Below are 20,805 nucleotides of genomic sequence, written 5' to 3'. Positions count from 1 at the left end.
AGGAAAAGGGTAGTTTTTATGCCCTTTTCCAAGGGAAATGCTAGTTCTTATTCCCTTTCTCTTGGGAAAGGATAGGTTTTAGGATCATTTCCAAGGGAAAGGGTAGCTTTTGGGCCCTTTTCTTTGAGAAAATTAAGTTTTTATGCCCTTTCCTTTGGGAAATAGTAGTTTCTTTGCTCGTTCCTTGGGGATAGGTTAGTTTTTATACTTTTATGCCCTTTTCCTTGGAAAAGTTGTGGATTTTATGCCCTTTGCCTTGGAAAAGGGTGGCTGTTAAGCCCTTTCCCTAGAAACCCAATCCTTACCTCTGTTCCTGTTGGGAAAGAGCAACTTAATTGTTTAATCTGCCTGATAAACCAAATGCTAAAATTTTTAACTTACATTTATTTTTGTTTTTGCATTCATCATTTTCCATAATTGCATCTTGTTATTCACTTTATTCTTAATTTAATATTCCCGTTATGGCTCTTTCCAACATGGGCTGTAATGGGGTGGGTATCCAATTCTTAAACGAACTATCCGTAATCATACAAACATTGCGATCGATATAGCAAAACAATTTGCCCACACGATAGATCTGTTTGCCCAATTCACGTCTACCAGGCATTGGGGCAAACAATATGCCCCTCTCGGCACATTTGCGTGAGACCAATTCCTTGAATTCCAATTGCACGGGAGCTGCAGCCGGTAGATCCAGTAGGATTGTGGGAGGCGGAGGTGGTTGTGGTGGAGGCGGTGTACTGGTGGCAGTTGTCAAATTTGGTGCACTCATATTGTTGCCAGCTGCGGGCATAGAGGCTACTTGATCGGTGGCGCGATGCATAATTTCTAAAGCACGACGCAGATGTTCCTTGATGCAAGGTTCACGTAATAACTCCTCGGATAGCATGCTTTTCCAACCGGTATACCAACGAGAAATTTCCACATAATCAGGAGATTGATTAAGCCACATAACCAAAACTTGCATCCATTTGGGAAAGAAGAATTTATCAAGAAGTTGGGCCATTTGCATGGGCGGTATAAGTTCATGCCATTCCCATACCTGATTCCAGGGTTCTAAAAGGAAAAAAGAAAATTAATTTTTTTGAGAAGGCCACAAGTAGTTTCTACTCACCCAAATCCTGTTGCAAAGGATTCAAAATAAACTCATTCAGCACCATTTGCAATTTGGGTATAATGTGCGTCATCAAGAACAATTGCATTTGAGTCTCATCAAATGCCCCCTTCCATGGGGTTAGCATGGCCCTAGCTGAACGATCTTGAGGCAGCCAGGCTTTCAAAGCGTTGCCCAACTTTTCCCGTATGGTGGGAAATATAAACTCCTCCATTTTATGGCCCAATATGGTATTCCAAGGTAAAATCCATATATGAATGGGTACAGTGTCGGTCAAGGGATCCCATTGACGCACGCCTGTATTTAGGCGAGGCAATACCAATTGCTCTAAGACAGAATCCAATATCCATGAGGGAAACAAAGGTGCCCAACAGTCCAGCAAGGCAGCCATTGACTGATGATGCTTGGGATCCCAAAACTCGGAGCAAGAACGAAAACTGGGCACCACACCAGCCCAAATGAGTGAGGAGTAAGGGTCAAAGATATTCGAGCGTTTCTCATTGCCTTCGTTATCGTGCACATCCAAAATTGTGCGCCATTTCTTTATAAGATCCACATGTTGTGTGGGATTCTCCAAGGGTTTCCAATCTGACAAAAAGTTTTTGATCAAAGGTGCTATGATGCCAGCAGCCAAATCATCCAGGCCAAATTGTTTATATTCCGAGGCATAGTTTTGCTGTAGTTCTAGAAAAATTTCTTCAGCTCTTGGCAGATTTAGTTCCTCATTAGTGGCAGTCAATTCATCCACTAGCTTCAGCACATAGTCCAATGTTTCAATGTGGTTCTTTTCCAAACTAACAATTTCCTCCAGTTGCTTCTTTTCCTGTTCCAAAGCTGCCTGACGTTCGGTGGCATTATTTTGAGTAGTATCCAAAGCTATGATATCCTGTTCACACATATTGACTATCAGCGAAAGATTGTGCATCAGTTCGGGCAGGGCAAATGTTGTGGTGGACTTTTTGGGTTGAGCCTCCTCCTGTATGGAATCGTAAAGATCTTCCTCGATAGCCTTAGACTGACCAATGGCATGATAGCCGCTAAGTACACGCTTTTCGGGACCGGTCATATCAATTACAGGAACGTTGCCTAGTTTTTTGCTAAAAAAAGAAGATCAATAACCAATTCCCACAATCCTTCTCTTTTTACTAACCTCATTTTATCGCTTATGATAAAATTGGATTTCTTGCCCTTTTCCAAAACTTCTTCCACTGATTTGTAATAATATCTCTTGGAATTTTTCTCCTGGCGGCCATCTCCCTCCTTTTTCCATTTGTTTAATTTCTCCTTAAATTCTTTGGCCTCACGCACATCCTCATCGATTTGGGGAGCATGCTGTAAAATAAGACTAAAATGAAAATACAACCAAAACACATGCTTTCAGGCTACTTACCCCCTTTCCACCCACACTAGCCGCTGTCTCTGGCCCATAGGCCCCAATTGCCCCACGACCCTTGCGTACATGCGCCTCTACCGGTTGTGAGATACCCTGCAAATCCTTACCCAAACCCATGCCAGGTTTGTAACCCATCTGCAGCAACAGCTTGGCTCCTATACCACGTGTGTGCTGTTCCCAGGCCCCCACCTTAAGATGTCCTGTCTGCTGTTTAAAGGTTGATGGTCTTTGACCCTGTTGCCCTGAGGGGGGAGGCATTTTTCTTTCCTCTTCCTCCTCACTATCTTCACTGCTGTGTGGCGAATCGATATCCATTATGGTAGGTCTTTGGCCAGCCCCAAATCCTGGATGGGTATCCAATTCATCTTCCTCATCGGTTATGGGATTTTCTGCATCGTCTTCATTGTCATCTTCTCTTTTGCCTTTCTGTTTCTTGCCAGCCTGTTGTATGCCACCAGCCACAAAGCTAACAGGGGCAGTGTAATCTTTGCTACGGCTGCTAGAAGCACCACCAAGACCGCGTCGGCGACCTTTGCGACGACCAGAGGATTCGTCATCATCTTCTTTATCGCTGTCGTCGGCCCAAATGCCTATAGAAATAAAAAAAAAATTAAAAAAAATTTTTACAAAACTTATAAAAAAAAATTTTAAAAAAAATTTAAAAAAATTTACAAAAATTTTGACAAAAAATTTGGACAAATATTGACAACTTAACTTGTCTCCATCAATGATTCCTATTATGATGCTTTAGAAGTTAAGTTCAGTAGGAAGTCAACATTTCGCTTAAAGCTTTCATCCCATAGCTTAAGAGTCTGCTCACGTTAATCTGCGTCAGTTCAGCGTTGAAACCATTTTTCCTTGTATTTTACCTTGGTCCTGAACCAGCTTGCTTATGTACAAGAGCTTGACGAGGATCGCCACCTCCACATGAAAATGTGGCTACAACAACAACCGTTTCTGTCCAAGGCAATCCAGTGGCAGCCGGTTGTAAGTACTGGATTGACGCGATGTAGTCCTTCATCGACAAGAGCTGCCGCCAACACAACACAACACACTGCCACAACAACCATTTCTATACCGTATAAATACCTTCGATTCAAAACTCGTATCAGTGAACGAAAAAGAATTGGATGTTGAATTCGGGATGGTAGACAGCGCAGGCTGTATGATCCTTTATTTTGGATCCATTTGTAGATCTGATAAAAGTCTGTCCTTTCTGCCACTCATCGAAATTAGGCACCAGTGTGCCAAAACTACTATCAACTATGACCTTCGCCAAGTAAAAGTCGGTGCGTAAGATCTTCGAAGGGTCCCATTAAGAAGGGTCTTACAAAGTAGCCATAGGTTTAGTCTAAACAGTTGAAGTTATAACATACAGATCGATGGGCTCGACTTCCAACAAAACTTCCAAGGACCTTACAGCATGAGTAACGCTGCTGCGATTCCTCACATGCCTCATGTATTCTTTCACTGGCCGCCAGATGTATCAACCAATGCATCATTTTAGATCTCTAACCCCACCCATTGCCCAAGAGTTTCTGGTACAAGATAGAACTTTATCAGGACAGTCCATTACATAAAACCGGCTGCCATGGGATTGTTGTTTAATGCCCTTGCCTTGATTTCAATAGAGGCATAGCTTTTATTCCTTAACCACTTCCCCTACAGGCCAAGGCAAGAAAAGTGACTTTGTAACCTTTTAGCTAGTTTGTGTAACCTTCTTCAAGTTTTAGACACGGATTCAATTCAAGAGACAATTTTATTCATCACTCTCTTCCAATTAGCTTCCAAGCTTTACCATGTCCGTAACTTTGCACCTACCATAAATTGTCTGCTGCTTGCTCTGCTTTTTTCTAAACCGATTGGGATTAAATTCATTTTCCAGATCATAATCAGTTATCTCAAAACGTTCATATTCTTCTTCCGCCATAATTTACTTAACAAAACTAAATAATTTTAACTATTTTATCACTTAGAAATGTATGTGTCCTAGACCGGTAAACAAAACGATTGGCTAAAACAGCTGTTCAAGCAATGCCTTTGCAACTGTGTCACATGGAGATGCCAGATCAATGTTTTGTTAATTTGCTCAAATATTAGCCAAGCCCTAAAAGCCAAAACAGAATGAGCGCGTTGAGCTTTGTTTTTAACTGTGGCGTTGCAAAAACGCAACTTTGCACACAAATTCCACAAAGGCAACGCGGTAAAGTTAAAAAATGTTCAACTTTGACGCTTGAAAATGAGCGTTATTCAGTGCTGCCACATTTATATAGTGTTTTCAGTTGAAAAGTGTTTACGTGTTGCTTTTGTTGTTGTTGTAGCAGTTTGTGGTGTCCTATCTTTGGTCTGCTTGATTCTGTTGAGTGTCAAGACCCAGGAACTCTGCGACTAAGATGGGGTGCGTCCACCTGGGCAGGGCAGTTAAACAGGTGACGTGTATCGTGCGGTCCCTGGTTACAATCGGGACATACATCTTGCACGTCGGCATCAATCCTTGCTCTGTAGGAGTTGAGGCGGCTGCATCTGCCGGGACGTGTTTGAGCCAGAACTACATTGGTATGCCGGGGGTGCCGTCTCTACACGAATGTTGTCTAGACCTGCTTGATATGCCGCTTGATCTAGAGGTTCTCTCTTGTAGCACTGAACCTCACGCTCTAGATCATGTGGATATCTATCCACAAGATAATGATTTGGATGATGTCTGCGATAACAGCCCAAAAGGTATTGCTTAGACAGCATGTAGTTATGTCTTCGCACTGGTAGGATCTTTGTCTCATGATGAAGGTGGTCCACATGAGAACTGAGGAGACTGCACGTCGCAGTTCGAAAGGCGGCATTCTGGCATATCTAAATATTATTCCACTGCGTGTAACAAAGTTGGCGAGACCACACTGGCGCTGCATAAATTACCACAGACCGATCAATTGCTTTATACATGGTCCACAAGGTTTCTTTGTCTGCACCCCAAGTGCTGCCAGCATGTGACTTGAGGACCTTGTTTCTACTTTTGACTTAATCGCAAATTGCTGTGGCATGTGGGGAGAATGTATAAGGCCGTTCCATTCCTTGAGCGATCCTTACGTAGCACATTGTATCCGTGGCAACTGTGCAAGCTGCAGATGTTGGTCAGCTTTGTCTCCTGGATCCCTGCGACCAATATACCTTTCCGACTCATAAAATCCACAATCTCATCGATCTTGCCGCGGAAACCGTTGCAGTTTAGTTGCACAAATGATACATTTCCCGGCACTAGCCTGCTAATATTTTGGCTTGGATGCCGCCGTTGCGTATATTGCCGTACGGGAGAAGTCGGTGATGCCTTCTGCGTCCTAGTCCGACGACGAGGATGCAGAAGGCGACGAGGACGACGCTTGTGACCCACTGCTGGCTTCGTTGGCACATCACCTTGAGACATGTCCAGTATGACTATACTTCCGTAGTGAAGTAAGGCCAGAGCAAGATCGGAAATGTACCCACTCCATGCACCGGTTACACCTCACCAACACCGACCGATGATGGCAGAACCAGGATCCGGGGCTCTTTTCAATTCCGGCACGGACCAAAAGCTTGCGGAGAAGGCACTCCGGGATGTGCCTCTCTCATGACGAAAAAGGACGAACACGTACACTGAGGTGGCAGCCCTTGCCGATGAGTTCTATCGGGTCAATCCATAGTGGCATGGGGCGGACTAATATCTGCAACCTCTTTTCAATCTAACCTAACCTAACCCAACAGTTGTCCGCGTGGGACCACCTTATGAAATTCGCCTTGGTTGCTTTGGTGGAATTTGTATGCAGAGTTGCATTTCTGCAACTCGACGCTCAAAACCAAAGCTCGACTCACTCTGTTTTGGCCTTAAGAGTCTAAACGCAATCAAAGAGTCCGCGTCAAGTTGTTATACAATAATTTCATATGGGACTCTCAAGCCGGAGTTTCATACCACGCGCACCGCTTATGCGTGCTTAAGCAATCAAACGCGTGTCATTTGGGTGGAGTTACATACCATGCTCCTTTTGCTTTACACGAATTTTCAAAATTAATGGAAATTGTTAATAATGTGATTAAGTATTAAAATCATAAAAGAATGTCTCGAATTTATGGACTGCAAAACAATTTTTGAATCGTAAACACATACAAATCATATGTTCTGCGCCCTGAACCGCGTTCAAAGTTGAAAGTTGGTTTACTTATTCCTTCTAATGCGTGCGTGCATTTGTTGTGTAACTCACACAATACAACCTACATATTTTAATTTTATTTTGACATGAACCCATAAGTGCTGCGCGAGGTATGTAACTCTACCTTCATGCTTCTGGCCTCTGACGCTGGCGTAATCGATTTGTGGGTTGTCATATTAAATGTTTGTAAAAAATTTGGCGTTGATTCTTGACTCTTTGATTGTGTTAAGACTCTCTTAAAATACGCCTTGAAGAAAACCATGACATAATTACCAGGTAGTGTACCATGACGAAACAATTAAAGGTGGTCTCATTTGTACAACAACCACAAATCATATGGTGCAATCCGTCATGTTGTCATCAAGCTGATCGACGTTTTGCCAACATCACAAAGAAATTTGTTTGCGTGTGTGTATACAAGAGCAGAGAATATGCGAGAAAGAAGATAACAAAAAAGAGAATGCAAACAAACACCTGTCATCTTAATACCTTCAAACCTTACCAGCTGTTAACAGCTGTTCGCGTGAGACCACCTTTTAAATCCGCCTTGGTAGTGTACCGTACACACCTGAGTACAATTTTTTCTCGTCAAGTACACTATCTGTCAATGAGTTTTGGTTGTGTGTGTGTGTATTATAATTATGAACCATAACACACACAAACAACGAAAAATTACGCGAACTAGTAACATACCCAAAATCAGAGTTGCACTATTTTGTTGTTGGGCAACTGCCACCACCTGTAAATGAATATTTTTTGGTAGAAAACTATGGATAATTAAATTACTCCAAAATGTCTCTATCCTTAGTTAGGGGATAACCACCAATGAAAAACTGGGACTTGGCCCTTAAAACTCAATGCATGCGTGAGATATTTAATTGCTTTATTTCTAAATGATAAGTATATCTATTTAAAACCAGTCAACAATAGTAGTGGGGGTAGGACAGAAGGGGAGGGGGTCATACATAAAAATGGATATGCTAAAATTCAGTACAATTTTGCATATTGAAAATGTTCCAAGTGAATCACATTAATACCTAAAGTCAAACAAAAACACATTGTAATTACCAATAATAATAAGAATAATAATAATACTCAATAGGCCGATGTCTTCCTCAATAGTCCAAGGACCATTCGTTTTCAGATATAAAAGCATCAACGACTTCCTTCATAGTGAAATTGGGTATCAGTTGGTTTTGGGTAAGTTTGACACGTGTAACTGGATCAAAATGTCCCACACGATGCAAATGCTCTTCAATATCTTTGCGCTCGTATGTTATGCCAGAGGGTGTGATAACAGGATCTGTAAGAATTTCGAAACTGATTTTGCCACACAAATAATCGGGAACATCACGTTTCTGAAAATTTAGGAAAATCTTTAATCAGAAGGTTGAAGTTTAAATTGAAATTATTTATTAAAAAAATACCCTTCTACGCTCATCGACTTTGGCAAATATATTGTTGAGTTCCTTAACATGGTCATCCTATAATGGGTATTTAAACAACAGCATGGCAATAAAAGTCTCATTATTAAACGAAATGAATCTACTTACACACTCTTGTTCGATTTCTTGATGTTTTTCCTTAATTTGTTCCTCATTGGCACTTTCGTCTAGTTTAAGTTTGGCCAAACGATTTTCCATATCTTCTTTAATAAGCCTGAAATACAAAACACCATGTTATTCGAGTTTCTGCACAAGAACCATGGAATATTCATGGATGACTTCCTATGTGGACAATCAAAAAATGAAAAAGGATTGTGTCGTTGGTAGCTGCGTGCCTTTGTAAAGGCACAAAATAAGCTCAAATAAAACAGTTTTCTACAGCTCAAAACTTTATTGGCTTCAGACCCCTTATCGGCAGATCGGTCTATATGGCAGCTATATCTAATAATAGTCCGACCACTGAACCATATTTAGGTCAGATGTCGGAAGGCTTAAAATAACCCACTGTTTTAAATTTCAGTGAAATCGGGTATGAATAAAGCTTTTATGGCCTTCAGACCCTTTATCGGGAGATCAGTGTATATGACAGCTATGTCTAAATACAGTCCAATCTGGACCATATTTAGGTCAGATGTCGAAAGAATTAAAACAGCCCACTGTTGTACATTTCAGCGACATCGGCTAACAAATATTTTATGATCTTCAGACCCTTTATCGGGAAATCGGTCTATATGGCAACTCTTTATATCTAAATATGGACCGATCTAATCCATATTTAGGTCAGATGTCGGGAGAATTAAATAAGCCCACTGTTGCAAATTTCAGCGAAATCGGCTAATAAATAATGCTTTTATGGTCTTCAGACCCTTTATCGGGAGATCGATCTATATGGAAGCTATATCTTAATATAGTTCGATCTAAACCATATTTGGGTCAGTTATCGGGTAATCGGTCTATATGGTAGCTATATCTTAATATAGTCCGATCTAAACCATATTTGGGTCAGTTATCGGGAAGCCTTAAACTACTCACTGTTTCAAATTTCAGCAAAATCGGATGAAAAATAAAGTTTTTATGGGCGTTAGACCCTTTATCGGATAATCGGTCTATATGGCAGCTACATCTAAATATAGTCCAACCTGAACCATAGTTGGGTCAGATGTCTACTCACTGTTTAAAATTTATTTCAGCAAAATCGTATAAAAATTAAAGCATTTATGGGCATTAGACTCTTTATCGTCAGATCGGTCTATATAGCAACAAGCCAAATATGGTTCGATTTGGCCCGTTCAAGAACTTAACTAGCGTCCATCAAAAAGACGTATCTGTGCCAAATTTCAACTCAATGACTCAATTTTTGAAGGCTGTAGAGTGATTACAACAGACGGATGGACAGCCGGATAGACGGACAGATAACAACAAAGAAAATGCAAACAAACATCTGACATCTTAATACCGTCAAAGATGGCCCGCTGTTAACAGCTATTCGCGTGAGATCACCTTTTTAAATTCGCCTTGAATTGAAACCAGTAAAACAAACAAAGATGTTGCCCACAATAGTTTCACGTGTTGCCACTATAATATTTTGTTTGCCATTTTCCTCACTATAAGCAGAGTACTAGTTTTCCGCAATCCCATGGCAGCCGGTTATACGTACCGGATTGACCCGATGGAGTCCTTCATCGGCAAGGGCTGCCGCCTCAGTTTATAACACACTGCTACAACAACTAGTTTTCCGCCTAGTTTTAGACAACGTTGTCGTCGACTTTTTTATATGGAGATTGACAGCATTCCGCTCGAAAAGTCAAACTGAATATTCAGCTTAAAAGCAGAGTACATTTCCGCCTTTTGTTCGCAAACGTTCCGCCGACGCTTTTTTGCAGGAAAACATTTAAAAAAATGTAAACGTACTCTAAAATTAAATCCTGCAAAACAAAACGTCGGCGGAACGTTCACATTGACCACCAAATTCGCCCTGGCACGGGATAGCTGCAAGCACACCACACAGGCTGGAACATTGAGGTCCGATCTGTGTGGCGTTCCTTGCTGTCAGGAGAAGCTTAGCTTCGAGTTACCGGGGGCGTGCACAGATTGCGGATAGTGGAATGCTGCATACGGAGTAGCTGCAGTCGCGGACAATCAGCGATATCGAGCGGTTAGTCTCAGTTAGAAGCCGGGGTGCACCGGCTCTTGCACAAATACTGAGTTCCTATGATGTTCGATATGTCAAGGCAAGTTATTGGCGCCCTTTAAATAACCAATGCCTACCTTGTTCCCGGGGAGATTGGTCCTTGGGACCGGAACGTGCTTGTTCACACAGGAGCTTGACGAGGATCGCCACCTCCACATGAAAATGTGGCTACAACAACAACTTAATCCGGATTCACTCAAAAGAATCAAGCTAACGAAAGATAGAACACAACAAAATGCTACAACAACAACAACTTAAATCGCCTAAAACGCAGTGTAAACGGAAAGGTTTAGATTTTATTAAAACCATATCATAAAAATTTCATTGTAAACGTGCTATTAAATCCCAAATAACCAGATTTCATGGTTGAATAATCGATAAAAGTACCAAAATATGCAACTGCTTTCAAAAATTAGATTTTTCGAACTTTGCAATCTGCAAAAAGTGAAAACGGCGTTTTATTTCTATGAGTTTGGAAAGCCCAAAAACAAAATAATAGACTTAGGTGGCAACTCTGTATTTAAAAATTACCTTGTAAAGTTGTTGTTGTAGCAGTGTGTTGTACACTGAGGCGGCAGCTTTCGCCGGCAACTACGAATGTTTTGAGCTATATAAATTTATGGGTTGTTTCAGACCATACTCTGCATAAATATTGGAGGTAGTAGAAATCGTAGAGCAAAATGCAGATAAATCGGCTAAGAATTGTGCTATCTAGAGGTTCAAGAAGTATAATCGGGAAATCGGTTTATATGGGAGCTATATCAGGACCGATTTTAACTATATATGGCGTGGATATTGGCAGTCATAGGTAAGTATGCAAAATTTAAGCCAAATCGAATAATAATTGCGCCTTGTAAGGGCTTGGGAAATCAACTTGCAGGTCAATTCAACGCCCACCGCAAAAGTAGGCGTAGACATAGTTAAAAAAGACTCCAAATGTTGTCAGCATCATTTTGATAACCTCACATCAGCAGCCCTAGAGCTGCTTCCTGTGTTTTTGTTGTTGTTTTTTTTTAATATAAACCCCTTTATTGGTCCCACAGTGCAAGGTTGAGGTGTTGCTTTCTTATTACCTGTTCAAATATGCTTGTAGTTCGATTTCTTCACATATTCGCTTCTCTTCCAACACATTCCAACGTTTCTTACGCGCTAGTCGCAGCTGTGATGTTATATCATCACCAAAATTTTGTTTCTGTTCCTTGGATAAATCGAATGCTACAAAAAGAAAAAAAAACAAAGATTTTACAAAAAAAAATTCAAAATTTTTTTTATATATTCACTTACCTCTTTGCAAATGTTTAATAGCTTCATCATGCTGATCCATTTCCATTAAGCATTGACCCAAAAAGAAATGGGCTTTTAGCATATTTGGATCAATGTCCAAAGCCCGTCTACAGTCTTGACATGACAGCTCCCAACGTTTTAATTTCAAGTGGCATAGGGCACGGTTAGTAAAATAAGTTGCATTGTTGGGATTTTTTATCTGCATATAAGTTATGGGTGAGCAAGGATTAGTAAAATTTTCTTATAATGGTAATCGGTAGAGAAGCTTTAAGGCACAATATGCTCAGATGTTGAAGATTCTATAAAAAACAAGTAAATGCGTGTTAAGTTCGACTGGGCCCTGCCAAATGTATATTGTCGAGTTCTTTGACAGAAACTAAAAAAAGAACAATGGATAAAAAAAAACAGACCTCAAGAAGTATATCTGGGAGCTATATCAGGTTTTTGACCGGTTAGAACCGAACAAGTGTATAATTATTTGGGGCATTCGTGGGGAAATGGCCCCTTGCTAGAAGCATGTCGTAGCAGTGTTAGTAAACTGAGGCGGCAGCCCTTGCCGATAAAGTGCTCCATCGGGTCAATCCGGTACGTACAGCCAACTGCCATGGGATTGCTGGAAGCATGCTGTTGTCCAGTGAAGTGCTCATACGGAATCTTTGGGTATCTGTCTGACAGGCTATTAGATCATAAATTGTTTGATGCCGATTATTAGTTTTCCTTATTTTGAAATGAAAATAAACCTTGTGCCTTCCCATCTCACAAGACTCCAATGAAGGCTATACATTTAAAAAAAAAAATGTTCACTAAACAATATTCCTTTTAACACAAATCTAAGCCGTGTCCTTAAAATCTCTCCATTGGTATCATATGTATGTCTGGGATATCTTACAATGCATTTAGTGTAGCAATTGATCGCATCATCATATTTACGTGCTGAAAATAAGCAGTTTCCTTGTTCCTTAAGTTGAACATCGGTTAGATTGCAGGTTGAATAAACATGTTTGCTACTCATTGTGATACCTATCTACATAATAGAAATTTTAAATTAACTTTTTTGCCCATGCGAATATACACAATACTTTACCTTATCTAAGGGTACAATCCTCCGATATTCATAAAATATGGAATGAAATTTAGAATACTTTGTCTCCTAAACGGATTGACAAGCGTTCGTAAGATGTCAATGAAATATATAGCAAAAAAGCAAATATATTAAGATATTGAATATATTTATTTAATTATAAAGTTTGTGTAATTAACTTTTTCAGGTTTCTTTTTCTTGGTTTGTTTTGGTTTTTTCCTTTCATCATTCACAGGGAATTGATACCTTTCGCAAGTCGGACTGACGAGTTCTCAATTCCTATGAATGAATTTTAAGTCTTATTTTAGGGCTGCCATTACATTAGCAAAAAAGCAATTATTTTGAAAAAACAATTGTGAACCCTGTTCGTGAAATCAACAAATGTTTTTGATAACATTTTGAAGAAATAAAATATTACATTTTCTATAGAAATAAATACAATTTTGACATATTCTAAAGAAATAAAATTTGGACGACATTTTTCATAGAAGTACAATTTTGACAACGTTTTCTATGGAAATACAATTTACATAATTTTCTAAAATAGCAAACTTTTGATATTTTCTTCGAAAAATTTCTATAAAAATAAAATTTTGATAAAATTTTCTACATATATAAAATTTTGACAAAATTTCCTCTAGAAATAAGGAGGATTTAAAAGGGTGGTCTCACGGAACAGCTGCTAACAACCGGCCGGGTTTGACGGTATTAAGAGGTCTGGTTTTTGCTTGCATTCTCTTTGTTGTCATCTTCTTGCATATTCTCTGTTCATGTACGCACACGTATACACACACGCACATGAATTTCTTTGTGTATGTTGGCAAAACGTCGATTAGCTTGATGACAACATGTTTGATGATTTGTCATTGTTTTACAAATGAGACCACCTTTAATTGTTTCGCCGTGATGGCTGAAGTAAGAAAATAGAAGGGCAAGCTGAGAAAGGCCCAGGACAAATACTGGGTGGAATTCTGCAGCTCTGTGAAGGATACATCTGAGGCGTCCAGACTAAGAAAGATCCTATTCCCGAGACATATTACGGTGGAATATATTCAGAAGCCAAAGAATGCATGGGAAATTTCTAGCGATGAAACACTATAACTACTCGTTGATACACATTTCCCTGAAACTCTCCAACGGACAACGTGGCGACAGAAGTGGTTGTCGCCGATATGCATCGGAGGTTATTGGGGAAATCGGGTCTGAGTCAAAAATCTTTGGGCGATATAAAGTTTCGACTCGTTTAAGTAGCCAAGCACTGATGACGTATTACCGGTAATGCCTCAAGCGGGAGACCAGGTTTCAGTAGCGGGATCACACTGCCCATCTCCCAGACATCGGGTAATACAAGAGTGTTCAAATACAGGTTGAGGACAGTAGCAAGGTACTTAACTCCAGGTAGATCCAGATTCTTCAGATTCCGTCGGGGCCCAGCGCCTTGGAAGATATTCGTTACTTCGCCCACAGTAAATTGTGATGGCTGTCCATCGGCTCGGAGACCCCGGATACGACGAATGGCTCTCCTCCTTGACCTGTCACTCTCGGGATCCACAATAAATAGACGGTTCAACAACCTGGCGCATCTCTTCGGATCAGTCACGGTTACGTCGCCAAAAGTGACTGAGGTCCTGTCATCCCGTCTACCGGGGTTCGAGAGTGACTTACCAGTAGACCTCTGCTTGCCTAAATCGTTGCCTAAGTTACAAAGCTCCAAGTGTTTCCGCTACAAATTCCGCGCATGTTCGTTGACTACCCTTTTATTTCAAGATTCAGCTCGCTGATTCCGGGTTTAGTGGGGTTCGTACAACGAATTCCATCACGCTCGTTTGCGAGAGCGTGATGGGATTCGACCAGGAAAATTGGGCCGCACTTGGGGTATTCGACCGGTTGGTATAAAGCGAGCGGCTGCTGCGTTAATGATGTCTCGGAATTTCGTCCCGGCAACTAATACATTCGAGGCGGTTGTCAGTTCACTGAAGCGGCGATTGGTGTACTCTCTGAAGCCAGCCCGATCGGCCTTCTGATTGATAAACTCTTCTGATTGAGAAACGTCCGGCGCTCAGAGTTTATGAAGTCGGGTGGTCGGTCGATAGTGAAAATTATGGGGAGGTGGTCTGATCCCAAAGAAATGACGGCTTGCCAGTATACGTCATTCAGGAGATGCAATGGAAATGTCTGGCGATCAGCTACACCTCCTCTTAATCCTAGTGGTGGCATCCTCATTCACCCTGCAAAACGTGGAGCCTTCAATATGCATTACCATAGCTATCCCCCACTGGTCGTTACCTAGCAGAGAATGTCATGAAATGTGATGCCTATTAAAGTCTCCTAGAACCAGACGATTATGGCCCGATAGTTGCTCACTTATGTCGGGTTTTTAAGCCTGGCCATTAACTGGGACTGAACCACCAACCGGCGGTATGTACACGTTGTATAGTTCTATCTCGCAGTTCCGGACCTGACTGCCATCCCCATGCACTCCATGTAGGGTCACTAGCGCCAGGCGAGATGGGTCTGTACTGCACGGAATGGTGTATCACGAAGGCCAATCCCCCACCTCCATTCCTTAAGCGATCTTTACGTAACACATTGTATCCGTGACAACTGTGCAAGCTGCAGGTATTGCTCAGCTTTGTCTTCTGGATCGCTTCAACCAATATATTTAAAATACACTAACTCGTCGATCTTGCCTCGGAGACTGTTGCAATTCAATTGCAAAAATGATACACTTCCCGGCATATTGTCAATATTGGGGCTAAGAGGCTGCTGTTGCGTATATTGCCGCACAGGAGAGGTCGGGGCGATCACATAGTTCGACGACGAAGACGGCACGAGATAGCTGTAAGCACCACATAGGCAGGAAAATGCTCCAATTCGTGAAGTATTCATTGCTGTTACGAAAAGCCTAGCTGCGAGCTGCGGATAGTGGAATGCTCCATGCGGAGTAGCTGCAACGGCAGTCGCGTACAATCGTCGGTATCGAGTGTGGGCACCGGCTCTTGCACAAATACTGAGTGCCTATGATGCTCGATATGACGGGGCGAGTTATTGGCGACTTTAAATAACCAATGGCTACGCTGTTCCCGCGGCAATCGGTCCTTTCGACCGGAACAACCTTACTCACCTACAGGAGCTTGGCGACGATCGCCCCCTCTACATGAAAATGTGGCTATAACAACAACAACCACAACGAGGGCGCAGAAGGCAACGACTATGACCCACTGCTGTCTATGTTCGCACAGCACCTTGCAACATATTCAGTGTGACTATACTCCCATAGTGACATAAGGCCAAAGCAGAATCGGAAATGCACCCACTCTATGCACCGGTTACATCTCATCGACAGCGACAGATGATGAAGGCGGTTCTGGCAAAGCGAAGGGAACCAGGGTCCGGGGTTCTTTTCAATCCCGGCACGAACCAGAAGCGTGCGGAGAAGGCACTCCGGGATATGCCTCTCCCATGACGAACAAGTAAAAAGGCGTTAAGTTCGGCCGGGTCGAACTTCGGATGCCCATCACCTCGGGTATATATGTAAACCACCCATCATCAAAATCCGGTGAAAATTGCATACCTTATGTCCCATAGCAGTTATATCGAAATATGATCCGATTTGGACCAAATACTAATAAGTACAAGTCATTGTTCAATTGTGGATAACCATATATTGGTATTTTTTGTAGCTATATCTAAAAACAAACCGATCTGAACCATATACAACATGGATGTCGAAAAGCCTAACATAAGTCAATGTGTCAAAATCCAGTTAAATCGGATTATAAATGTGACTTTTTTGGGGCCAAGACTTTGAGTCGAGATATCGGTCTATATGGCAGCTATATGCAAATCTTGATCGATCTATACCAAATTGCAGAAATATGTGGAGGGGCTTAACTGAACTCTCTGTCCCAAATTTCAGAAAAATCGAATAATAAATGTGGCTTTTATGGGCCCAAGACCCTAAATCGGAGGATCGGCCTATATGGCAGCTATATCCAAATCTGGACCGATCTGAGCCAAATTGACGAAGGATGTTGAAGAGTCTAACGCAACTCGCTGTCCCAAATTCATAATAAAAATAATTGTGGCTATTATGGGCCTAAGACCCTAAATCGGCCGATCGGTCTATATAGGGACTATATCAAGATATAGTCCGATATAGCCCATCATCGAACTTAACCTGCTTATGGACAAAAAAGAATCTGTGCAAAATTTCAGCTTAATATCTCTATTTTTAAGGACTGTAGTGTGATTTCAGCAGACAGGCGGACGGACATGTCTAGATCGTCTTAGATTTTTACGCTGATCAAGAATATATATACTTTATAGGGTCGGAAATGGATATTTCGATGTGTTGCAAACGGAATGACAAAATGAATATACCCCATCCTTCGGTGGTGGATATAAAAGAGGACGAACACGTACGCTGAGGCGGCAGCCCTTGACGATAAAGGATTCCATCAGGTCAATCTGGTGAGTACAACCGCCTGTTATGGGATTCTAGCAGTGTATGGTAAAATGAGCAGCCCTTGCCTATGAAGGACACATCGGGTAAATCCGGTAAGTACAACCGGCTGCTGTGGGAGGGTTGGCTGGCGAATTATCGGCTCCTGCTGCATTATTACCCTTTATTCGGGCTTTTGCTAAATATACCTTTGTCAGAGAATGCTAAGGAGGTATCCTTTTCTTGCAAACATTGGGTTTCAATAGCCCCATTGCTCTGTCCATATGCTTATAACTTCTTCCATAGATGCAGGAGGTTGTGCCTATTCCAAAGCCATTAGTCCAATGTTTTTTCTTTGCCTCGATATACTCATGTACATATATGCATCAAGATATATATTTATATACAGGAAGTGGCAGTTGCCCAACAACAAAATATTGAGTGCACTATCTGTCAAAATTAGTGATTAGTGCAACTCTGATTTTGAGTATGTTACTATTGGGTTGCCCAAAAAGTAATTGTGGATTTTTTAAAAGAAAGTAAATGCATTTTTAATAAAACTTAGAATGAACTTTAATCAAATATACTTTTTTTACACTTTTTTTTCTAAAGCAAGCTAAAAGTGACAGCTGATAACTGACAGAAGAAAGAATGCAATTACAAAGTCACAAGCTGTGAAAAAATTTGTCAACGCCAACTATATGAAAAATCCGCAATTACTTTTTGGGCAACTAGTCCGCATCATTTTTCGTTGTTTGTGTGTGTTATTGTTCGTAACTAGAATGCACACACACACAACCAAAACTCGTTGACAGATTTTTATTCAGCTGCTTACGGTACCCTACCTGGTAATTATGCCATGATATGCAATTATATTAGGGTAAAATGGCATATTTTTGGAATAGGTTAGAATTCGTGGAAATGGATTGCCTGGATGAGCCCAAATGAATATCGCCTTAATATACAAATAAACAGTGAAGAACAGTTGCAATTATACTTAAAAGTTGAGAAATTAAGGACAACCGTGTACCATTTTACCTGTCGATGTTTGGAATTGCCTTTATTTCAAGTAAGTTGAGATATGTTTCTAAGGGACTTGGTGTGTCGGCAGCTCTTAATGGTTATTGAATTGTGTACATACTTATAATTTAACTTTAATATTTTTTTAAACCTCTCAATGGAACCTTCTACCAAGATATGCGCTTTGCACCAAGCGCCAGAATTAAAAACCAATCCCCACAACGGAAACGGAAGCCTTTGGTATTGCCAACGAGTTAAGGTTACTAATATCTCCTACACTTGGGAGATTCAAAATTTCAGTTCTATCATGGGAGAAACAACATCCTCTGTTTTCAACTCAACCGAATGGAGTAACACCAAATGGAAATTGGCCATATCGAAAATTGGTATAATTGTAATAATAAAATTACAATTGGTATGCAGTGATCATAGTACAGTTAAATTCAAATTTAAAACTGGCATTGTCAATGCTGAAATCGAGCCTATTTTGGCTACAATGGGTGGCCCTACATTTTGCAAAGCCTCACCCAAGGATGTCTTTATATTCACACAGTCAATGGGAGTTGAAGATCTGCATCAGAATTCCAGACCAATGATTGTGAAAGATACAATTAAAGTGCTGTGCGATATTACCATGGTAATGGACATAATGGATTTACAGTCAAATGATGATATGACAAGCCTCACAGAATGCCCACTATTTGAGGACATGGGCAAACTTCTGCAGTCTGGAAAATTCAGTGACGTTATATTGGCAGTCGCTGGCAAAGAATTGAAAGCCCATAAAAATATACTCAGTCTACGCAGTGAAGTCTTTGCTGCCATGTTCGATTATGAGCAACTGCAGGAGAACACCTCAAATCGTGTGGTCATTGATGATATGGATTATGATATTGTTAGCGAACTGCTTACATATATCTATACCAATAAATGCCCCAACATTGAGGAAATGGCATTTGATCTTATATTTGCAGCCGATAAGTATGCCCTAAAGAATCTCAAAATTATGTGTGAATCAGTTTTACATCGTAATATGAACCTTGATACAGCAATATCTGTGCTTATATTGGCCGATAGACACAATTCGCAAATGTTAAAACTACAAACGATCCATTTTATCAAAGCTAATATCATACAAATTATGAAGACTTCAAGTTGGCAGATTGTGATCAGCGATTATGCTCTAGCCCACCTAGTTGAAGAAATCAGAAATTATAATGGATGTATATGAAAAGTTTTCCAAATTAATCAATAAGAATTATATATTATAATAAATGCTTCTTTTTTTAAAGACCACCTATATTGGGTAGCAGAAGCAAGAATTCTTCTTAGATCTGCTTTCTGCTGAGCAAAATTTTTCTTAGGTTAGGTTGAAAAGAGGGTTCAGATATTATCCGCCCCAAGCCACTATGGACATACACCTAAGGCAGTAATCGGCTTGTTGTGCGCTCTAAAAACTATAAAGTAACCTCTAAGTAATTTTAAGTTAGAAATTCCGTGATACTTAAAAAATCCATAATTGTTTTCAATACCACTCCCCTAAGTTGGTTCATGTCTGGTATTGTGTCTCCACCTAAGTGCCGGTATCTGTTAGATGCGAAAGTCGGACAATGACAAAGGAAATGCTCCAACATCTTATAATTTTCCTCGCATGCCCTACACATGCTATCACTTTACCATAAGTGAGCTCGCAGTCCTATGTGTCCCGTTATGCTACCAATAGCTGTAATGACCTCCTTCTTGCTTCCTTTCAGTAATAGCCTCGTCTTCTCACGATCTGGATCCCTCCATAGGATTTTCGCCGTCCTACTGATCGTTTCGCTGTTTCACAATGTTGAATGCGCATTCGTCGCCCACTCCCTTAACTCGGACTGCGTCGACGCGAAAGGCTACGGGTTAACCAAGTTTGTTGACGGCAGTCCTCTGGCCTTCACCGCAAAATCGTCTGCCCTTTCATTTCCCCTTACTCCGTTATGGCCCGGCACCCAAACGATGCGGATTTTGCCATCCTCAGAGAAGGCGTTAATCTCCTTCTTACACTGCAAGACTGTACGTGACCTTAACGTCCTGGTTGTTATTGCCCTTATGGCAATTTTACTATCGGTAAAGATGTTCGCTCTCGACGTCCTCGCCTTAGTACCACACCACTTCACACATTCCGTGATCGCCCGAATCTCGGCCTGCAGGACCGTGTTATGGTCAGGCAATCTAAAACAGTTCTCAGTCCCTGGGTTCTCAATGTAAAGCCCCAGTCCCTCTCTGTCCTCTAGGTTTGATCCATCCGTGTTATATGATCTTCCGGATGGCAATACTAGGGTTCCGTCAATCCAAGACTGTGCTGATGGCAGCCTCGCACTCGACTTCAAGGTTCATCTCAGGTCGGAAACCTCTTCCCTTCCTACCAGGTTTCCTATCGTCGCCTCGATTATACCGCTATGGTACGAGCAGCTCTCATCCTCAAGCCATTCTCCCATCGCCTTAAATATCAAAGCCGAAGTGGCTACCTCACACTTAATCTGTATGTCAATGGGTCGGATATCTAATATAGTTTGCAGTGCCCTAGTGGGCGTGGTCCTCATCGCTCCACCTATGCGAAGACAAAATTTTTTCTGAACCTGGTGTATGTTCCTTATGTTGCACTTTTTCTCCATAGCA

At 41.1% G+C, this 20,805-nt stretch overlaps 3 protein-coding genes across 4 annotated transcripts; 1 reads left to right on the top strand and 2 right to left on the bottom strand.

Moving 5' to 3' along the window:
* Window positions 1–364: 364 nt before the first annotated feature.
* LOC106085828 (septin-interacting protein 1) lies at window positions 365–4,521 on the bottom strand. The gene is made up of 5 exons (XM_013250260.2): window positions 4,329–4,521; window positions 2,505–3,097; window positions 2,265–2,446; window positions 1,115–2,211; window positions 365–1,056 (listed from the first exon to the last, which is right to left on the bottom strand). Exons 1-5 carry the CDS (start codon window positions 4,435–4,437, stop codon window positions 443–445), a joined length of 2,595 nt encoding a protein of 864 aa, XP_013105714.2. The 5' UTR covers window positions 4,438–4,521; the 3' UTR covers window positions 365–442.
* A 3,026-nt stretch (window positions 4,522–7,547) lies between these two features.
* On the bottom strand, window positions 7,548–12,937 carry LOC106085830 (E3 ubiquitin-protein ligase CHIP). Of its 2 annotated transcripts, none has more exons than XM_013250263.2 (8): window positions 12,866–12,937; window positions 12,690–12,755; window positions 12,495–12,629; window positions 11,606–11,804; window positions 11,395–11,536; window positions 8,239–8,344; window positions 8,113–8,169; window positions 7,548–8,043 (listed from the first exon to the last, which is right to left on the bottom strand). In XM_013250263.2, the coding sequence occupies exons 3-8, from the start codon at window positions 12,615–12,617 to the stop codon at window positions 7,801–7,803; spliced, it is 870 nt and encodes a 289-aa protein (XP_013105717.2). In that variant the 5' UTR covers window positions 12,618–12,629; window positions 12,690–12,755; window positions 12,866–12,937; the 3' UTR covers window positions 7,548–7,800. The 2 variants fall into 2 exon arrangements, with proteins under 2 accessions (XP_013105717.2, XP_013105718.2); XM_013250264.2 differs by lacking the exon at window positions 12,866–12,937 and having other exon boundaries at window positions 7,548–7,722; window positions 7,781–8,043; window positions 12,690–12,852.
* A 5,081-nt stretch (window positions 12,938–18,018) lies between these two features.
* On the top strand, window positions 18,019–19,450 carry LOC106085832 (protein roadkill-like). The gene is made up of 2 exons (XM_013250266.2): window positions 18,019–18,199; window positions 18,326–19,450. The coding sequence occupies exons 1-2, from the start codon at window positions 18,065–18,067 to the stop codon at window positions 19,379–19,381; spliced, it is 1,191 nt and encodes a 396-aa protein (XP_013105720.2). The 5' UTR covers window positions 18,019–18,064; the 3' UTR covers window positions 19,382–19,450.
* The last annotated feature ends 1,355 nt before the right edge of the window (window positions 19,451–20,805 follow it).

Source organism: Stomoxys calcitrans, chromosome 3, assembly GCF_963082655.1.
Source record: "Stomoxys calcitrans chromosome 3, idStoCalc2.1, whole genome shotgun sequence".
Lineage (NCBI taxonomy): Eukaryota > Metazoa > Arthropoda > Insecta > Diptera > Muscidae > Stomoxys > Stomoxys calcitrans.
This window is presented reverse-complemented; position numbering and strand designations above follow the sequence as displayed.

Coding starts and splice junctions, on each gene's coding strand:
- LOC106085828 (XM_013250260.2), bottom strand. CDS start 4,437: ATGGCGGAAGAAGAATATGAACGTTTTGAGATAACTGATTATGATCTG. Junction 3,098..4,328: donor CAAGCAGCAGACAATTTATG/GTAGGTGCAAAG, acceptor TTATTTCTATAG/GCATTTGGGCCGACGACAGC. Junction 2,447..2,504: donor CTAGTGTGGGTGGAAAGGGG/GTAAGTAGCCTG, acceptor CTTATTTTACAG/CATGCTCCCCAAATCGATGA.
- LOC106085830 (XM_013250263.2), bottom strand. CDS start 12,617: ATGAGTAGCAAACATGTTTATTCAACCTGCAATCTAACCGATGTTCAA. Junction 11,537..11,605: donor TATTAAACATTTGCAAAGAG/GTAAGTGAATAT, acceptor TTCTTTTTGTAG/CATTCGATTTATCCAAGGAA. Junction 8,170..8,238: donor AAGAAATCGAACAAGAGTGT/GTAAGTAGATTC, acceptor TACCCATTATAG/GATGACCATGTTAAGGAACT.
- LOC106085832 (XM_013250266.2), top strand. CDS start 18,065: ATGAGCCCAAATGAATATCGCCTTAATATACAAATAAACAGTGAAGAA. Junction 18,200..18,325: donor TGGAATTGCCTTTATTTCAA/GTAAGTTGAGAT, acceptor CCTTCTACCAAG/ATATGCGCTTTGCACCAAGC.